This window comes from Strongylocentrotus purpuratus, unplaced genomic scaffold, assembly GCF_000002235.5.
Source record: "Strongylocentrotus purpuratus isolate Spur 01 unplaced genomic scaffold, Spur_5.0 spur5_scaffold_21, whole genome shotgun sequence".
In the NCBI taxonomy this organism is placed as follows: domain Eukaryota; kingdom Metazoa; phylum Echinodermata; class Echinoidea; order Camarodonta; family Strongylocentrotidae; genus Strongylocentrotus; species Strongylocentrotus purpuratus.
Window position 1 is genome coordinate 35,473,623 of NW_022145607.1, and position 6,577 is coordinate 35,480,199.

The 6,577-nt window shown below is 36.4% G+C and overlaps 1 protein-coding gene across 1 annotated transcript; it reads left to right on the plus strand.

Annotated features, from left to right (window-relative positions):
• Window positions 1–1,104: 1,104 nt before the first annotated feature.
• LOC105437754 (zinc finger protein 525-like) lies at window positions 1,105–6,577 on the plus strand. Its single transcript, XM_030994615.1, has 2 exons — window positions 1,105–3,661; window positions 4,684–6,577. The coding sequence occupies exons 1-2, from the start codon at window positions 3,649–3,651 to the stop codon at window positions 5,790–5,792; spliced, it is 1,122 nt and encodes a 373-aa protein (XP_030850475.1). The 5' UTR covers window positions 1,105–3,648; the 3' UTR covers window positions 5,793–6,577.

A 6,577-nucleotide genomic window follows, 5' to 3' on the forward strand; every position in this document is an offset into this window, starting at 1 on the left:
GAAAGCCAATTCCCAGAACTTTAGAGGGCGCTATTTATGTTGTGCAAAGCCATTGGAGCGTGAAATTTGGCATGGCTATGTGCAATTATGAGATAAAGATACTGTGAGATTTAAATACAAAACGGAATTTATATGAGAAAGTTATGGCAGTTTTAGATTATTTAGGGGTCCATTTTTCAAGAACTTGAGAGATTTTTGACGGAGTCGGTTTTAGATTTGAATTTCGAGTATGAAGATGGCATTTTGAAGGTCAAGTCATACGTCGCAGATGAAAGAACATCTCTCAGACTATCTAGAGGAATTTGTTAGAAGTTTGTAGGATCTAGGATAGTGGAGATAGGAAGGAAGATTAAGGGCTTAAAATGGACCAGAAACGGACAAAATGGCGCCTGGACGGTTATGCATGAGTGATTTCGAAAATCGAAAAAGTAGGTGACCTTGGTGAGATGCTAGAGATGATGCCTACGAAATTTGAAAGGAAAAGGACATGAGGAAAGCACCTAACTAGGAATAACAAGCACTACGTGCAAAACGAATGGGATTCCGGACGACAAGAAGAAGAAGAAGAAGTAAGAATATTAATAAGAAGAATGTGAACGAAAACAAGGCAATGACGAAGGTTCGTCATTGCAATTAATTGGGCAGAATGTGAACGAAAACAAGGCAATGACGAAGGTTCGTCATTGCAATGAACAGTTTATATAGCGCTTGTGACAACCCTATAAATAGTGTGACAGATGTAATGGTGGTGGATGGTCTTTCTGACCATTCTGCCATAATTTGTAAGTTGAAATTAATAAAACCTCCTGCTGCAAAGAGTGTGATACACACATGTAACATTAAGTCCATCAATATTGTATCATTTATGGAAAGAATCACTGAACTATCCAACATAGGAATTTGGAGCGCAAATGGCTTATATCGGGCCTAGAGTCTAGAAATATCAGAACCAGCATCAGTTAGTGCAGTTAAGTGTTCGCGCTGCCAAAACATCATATAACTAGTTACAAGACAGCTTTTTAGAGTTGCAAATGTTCTACTTAACAGAAGTAAAAAATCTCCCCTTCCTACTTATGTAAATCTTGCAGATTGTTTTAACCATTTCTTTGTGGAAAAAATTCAGAATGTTAGATCAGCTCTTACTAATATCGGAGGGTTTGAAATTCCTTTGATTACAGAGAAGACACTAGATACGCTATCTCCAACAACTCCTGATGAGACAAGGTCAATCATAATGAGGTCACCTTCTAAATCCAGTGAACTTGACCCCATACCAACATTGCTTATGATACAATGTCTTCCTGCTATTATACCATCAATTGTAACTATAATTAACACAAGTCTTGGTTCAGGGATAGTTCCTGACAGTATGAAGATTGCAGCAGTGCGCTCACCTTGAAAAAATCTAATTTGGATAGTGAGTGTCTCCAGAACTATAGACCTATCTCAAATTTGTCATATCTGTCCAAACTCACAGAATGAGTGGCTTTCTCACGTCTTCGCACATATCTTATTGAAAATAATTTAATTGATAATTTCAATCTGCCTACCGCCCGCCCCATAGTGTCGAAACGCTGCTAACTAATCTTGTGGGCAGTATCCTCTCTGAAATGGATAAAGGTAACGTTACTTTTCTTGTGCTACTTGATATGTCAAGTTCTTTTGCACTATTGACCACACAATACTTGTTAAGAGACTACATTCTCTTGGGGTAACAGGCACTGCGTTGCAGTGGTTTTCATCATAAAAGAACCCAGTATGTCTCTGTAAATAATTCTCAATCTGACAAAACTTAAATTTCATATGGTGTGCCACAAGGGTCCGTTGGTGGCCCGTTAATGTTTTCTGTCTACCTTGAGCCAATCAGTACAATAATTAGAAAGCATAATATAAAGTATCATTGTTATGCTGATAACATTCAGCTTTTCATTTCTGTACATCCTTCCTCAGATGCAATTGCCGATGCTAGGAGAACTTTAGAAGCCTGTATTCATGACAGGAAAGGCTGGACGGATTCCAACGGTCTTAAAATAAATGAAAATAAAACTGAGTTTATCATTTTGGGCTCTAAGAATTCTTTACTGAGAGCAAATCATACTCATTTAGGCTTGCATGTACCGGTAGGTGGCAAAGTTCTAAATTCAGCCTCAAAGGTCTGTAACCTCGGTGTGATATTTGACAATAATATGTCATTTATTGAACATGTATCTAACATATCCAAGTCTGTGAGAATTCAACTGCAGAACCTTGGGTTCATACGAAAATCTTTGACTCAAAAAGCATGTGAACAATTAATCCATGCATTAATCTCATCTTGATTAGATTTTTGTAATTCTTTCCTATTTGGACTCGCCAAACAGCAGCAAGACAGATCGACTGCAATTCCTCCAAAATTCCAGTGCAAGACTCTTTACTTTCACACCAATAATGTCCTCTATTACGCCTATATTACGCTCTCTTCACTGGCTACCTGTCCAGAAAAGGGTCCACTTCAAAATTATGTTACTTGTTTATCGGGCTCTCCATGGAATTTTTCCACAATATATTAAAGACTCACTACACCCCTACAATCCAACTCGTACCATAAGATCTGGATGTGATAATTTGCTGCAAATTCCCCGTACCCACCATTCATGGGGAGACCATGCTTTTTCACATGCAGCAGCCAAATTATGGAATAAGCTTCCCCCATCACTTTGCTGTATTGCAACATACTCCACCTTTAATAAAGATTGTCATCAGACTTACCTATTCCATCTTTAACTCAGTACTTCCTTAACTTGTATAAGTTTATTTTACTAAATCCATAATTGATATGCTATTTGTATATACATCTGAAATTAATTAGTTATCACCGTTTAGTCTCATTGGCTGCCCTTGTGGGGCCTGGTGGCCTCAGATGCTAGAGATCCTGTGAATAATGTGCTGACTGGGCTAGTCCCTTAAATTGTCAGTGAACGTCAACGGAGCAGCTGGAGGGCACCCGGCCCCACCGGGCAGAGCTGAGGATTTAAATGGGTTAAATAAATGAATATTGGAAAATTGTTTACTTTACTTGTATAAAAAAGAACTGTTGCTGAGCTAGCGCCATGAGCGTCCCCGGACGGTGTGTGCGCTCTATAAGTTTACAGTATTATTATTATTATTATTATTATTATTTATCATTCTATTAACCATCTTCTCCTGTCACCTTATAATAATTCTTATTTCATCCCATCCCAATCATCACCTTGTATATATAGGAATTATTAAATTTTATACAGGATTTCTTCTATTGTGTAACAACTCTTGTCTCGTGCAATATGATTTATGCTTAACTATAATTGGATGATCACCTTTACGTGTTGCTAAAGAAGGGTCACCAACTCGATGGCTACCGTCTATATCTTGCTCCTGAAGATCAACTTTAATTTGCTTACCTTCTTCACAAACGACAGTATTCAATTTGGTGTATTCTCCACGCTTCTCTATGAGACCTCAGATTATTTTGCAGCTGTTTTGAGATAACTGCTCTATCTGTTAACTTGAAGTTTCAGGTTTGACATTTTGTTGAGGCTTGTATCAGTTGACTTGGAAGATGTTTGATGGCTGTCTCCCTCTCATTCACCTTCATCTCGACATCCATCAAGGTTGATTTTGCCTTCTCTGATGAGGTGTGAAGGTACTGAAATTTGTTGCGAGTTCATCATAAACTTCAGTTATTTTAATATCTGACTTTCTGAGACTTTCAATAGTTATGAAGTGTTGATCATGATGATCAAGTTTCTGGTAAATGTCATCAAACTTATTTGAGATTTCATTTAATTTGCTACTACAATTGTTTGAGAGTGCCTCCTTGGAGTCCTCACTGTCTAGGAGCTCCTTGATAGATTATGCTATTGCTGTTTGTTTGGGAGGCATTGTAGCACTACTAGCTAGCTTATATTAGCCCTAGGGTCAATTAAAATTAATTACCACGTCTCCGCAATCACGATTATCACACCAGTATTAGTATCAATGCATGTATGAAGTTGAAGTATGGGAAGATCCAACAATATCTATCAACAGTTGGCACAATAATGGTAGCTAAATTCAATATCATTGATTCATAGTGTTACCATTCCGTATTCATTATATGTTAAACAGATTTCGCAGTTCTCTTCCTCATTCGCAATATATTCTTGTAGAAAGTAATTTTATTGTCCAAGTTTTAACAGGAGTCTGCAGTCATATACCGTGTACATGAAAAAAACAACTGGTAACGTTCTTATTTTCTGGATGTCTGCACAAAAGTTTAAACCGAGTTTGGATAAAATCTATAATATCAACAAAACTGCTGGCAAGTTCCTGAGTTCTCTTTGGGACCAGATATGGTTTAATTTATTTTGATTTACATAGAAATAAAAAATCATCTAATTAGATGCATTTTGCTTGGTCCCGTCAAAGTCAACTTTGGCAAAAGTCAAATTTTCTTTGGCTTACACACATATTGAGATTTCAATGTTTCCTGTCAAAGTTGATGTATGCGAAGTTGACTGTATTGAAGGTTTTAAGCATTACATGATACTCTGCATCTAGGCAGACTGGATACGCCTGGTGATATTTCTTTACTCTACAGTGATTTTAATTTTGATTTTGACACTTCAATACCAGAACTTGATGTTCTCTTCAATAGGGATGTAATTACTTTCTTTTCCTCCCTAGAGTTGGACAATGGACAAGACAATATACACCCACATACAACAGCATGCAGTGGAGAGAAGACCCATCTGTGTTTACATTGCAGTAAGACATTTACAGATGAGAACATTCTTATAGTACATAAAAAAAAACACCAGGTCGACTATGAGCGTACTAGCCACCTTAGAACACAAACTGGAGAGGAAACTTTCAAGTGTTCCCAGTGTGATGAGGGTTTTCCACATAAAAGTACCCTTATTAGACAATTAAGAATACACAGCCTCAACAAAAAGCCGCAACGATGTTGCCATTGTGATGAGACGTTTTATCAAAAGAATGAGCTTACTAGCCACCTTAGAACACATACACGAGAGAAACCATTTAAGTGTTCCCAGTGTGATAGGGGTTTTACTTGCCAAAGTAATCTAGGAAATCATCTAAGGACGCATACAGGAGAAAAGCCTTTTCACTGTTCCCATTGTGAAAAGGGTTTTTCTGTAAGAAGTTCCCTCATTAGACACCTTAGAACACATACAGGAGAGAAACCCTTTAAGTGTTCCCAGTGTGATAAGGGGTTTTCTGTAAAGACTAGTCTTACTACCCACCTTAGAACACATACAGGAGAGAAACCCTTTAAGTGTTCCCAGTGTGATAAGGGGTTTTCTGTAAAGACTACTCTTACTACCCACCTTAGAACACATACAGGAGAGAAACCATTTAAGTGTTCTCAGTGTGATACAGGTTTTGCTGAAAGAGGTACCCTTATTATACATTTAAGAACACACAGTGGAGAAAAGCCTTATCAATGTTCCTATTGTGATAAGACATTTGCTCAACTGACTAGTCTTACTCGCCACCTTAGAAGACATACAGGAGAGAAACCCTTCAAATGTTCCCAGTGTGATAAGGGTTTTTCCCATAAAACTTCCCTTAATCAACATTTAAGATCACAAAGCCTCACTGAAAAGCCTCTACAATGTTTCCATTGTGATAAGAGTTTTTCTCAGAGATGTCACTTTACTAGACATTTAAGAACACACGATGAAGAAAAACCTTTCAAATGTTCCCATTGTGATAAAGGTTTTTTTCAAAGTAGTACCCTTATAAGCCATTTAAGAACACACATGTACTAGAAAAAAAAAAAAAAATGTCTCGATTGTAATATGAGATTTTCTTATCAAAGGGATGTTATTAGCTAGCTTAGATAACAGGCAGGAAACCCTTTAATGTTCTTAATGTGTGTACAGGTTTTTCCGAGTGAGGTCATCTTACCTGTCATGTGAGGACATACACTAGGAAAAAACCTTATAAAAGGGATGTTACTACAGAAGAGAGTGTTCCTAAAAAATAAGGAATTTTATTATATAAGTGAGCTCACAAGGCATTTAAAAACACATCCTATAAATGTTAAGATTGTAAAAAAGAGATTTTCTTTTAACAGTAATCTTACTAGTTATCTGAAAATACATACTGGAGAAAAGCCATTGAAATGTTGACTTTGTTCTGAAAGGGATTTTATCGTTTATACAGTGCATGATCTTGATAATTGCCTGATAACACACAGAGTAGAAATGCTACATAAATGTATTAAACGTAATAAAGGGATTTTGTTGTATAAGTGGTCTTTAAAAAATAATATAATCCTAAGTTTATTGCTTCAAATCTGAATAAATAAAAAAGCAGTTTGTGAAGGAAATTTACATAATAATGAGTGGTACATTATAAACTATAACGTAAAGAATACATTGAAGATAACATTGATAACAATTTTACATACTTGTTTTGCCATTTCAATGTATGTTCAGCATTTGTCCTTGTCTTGTGGTAATAACTCTTTCCGCTTTTTCTAAATAAATAATTTCCAACTTGAACTGTGACCATTATTAAATCTCTAGTTATACCAAAATTGATTTATTTA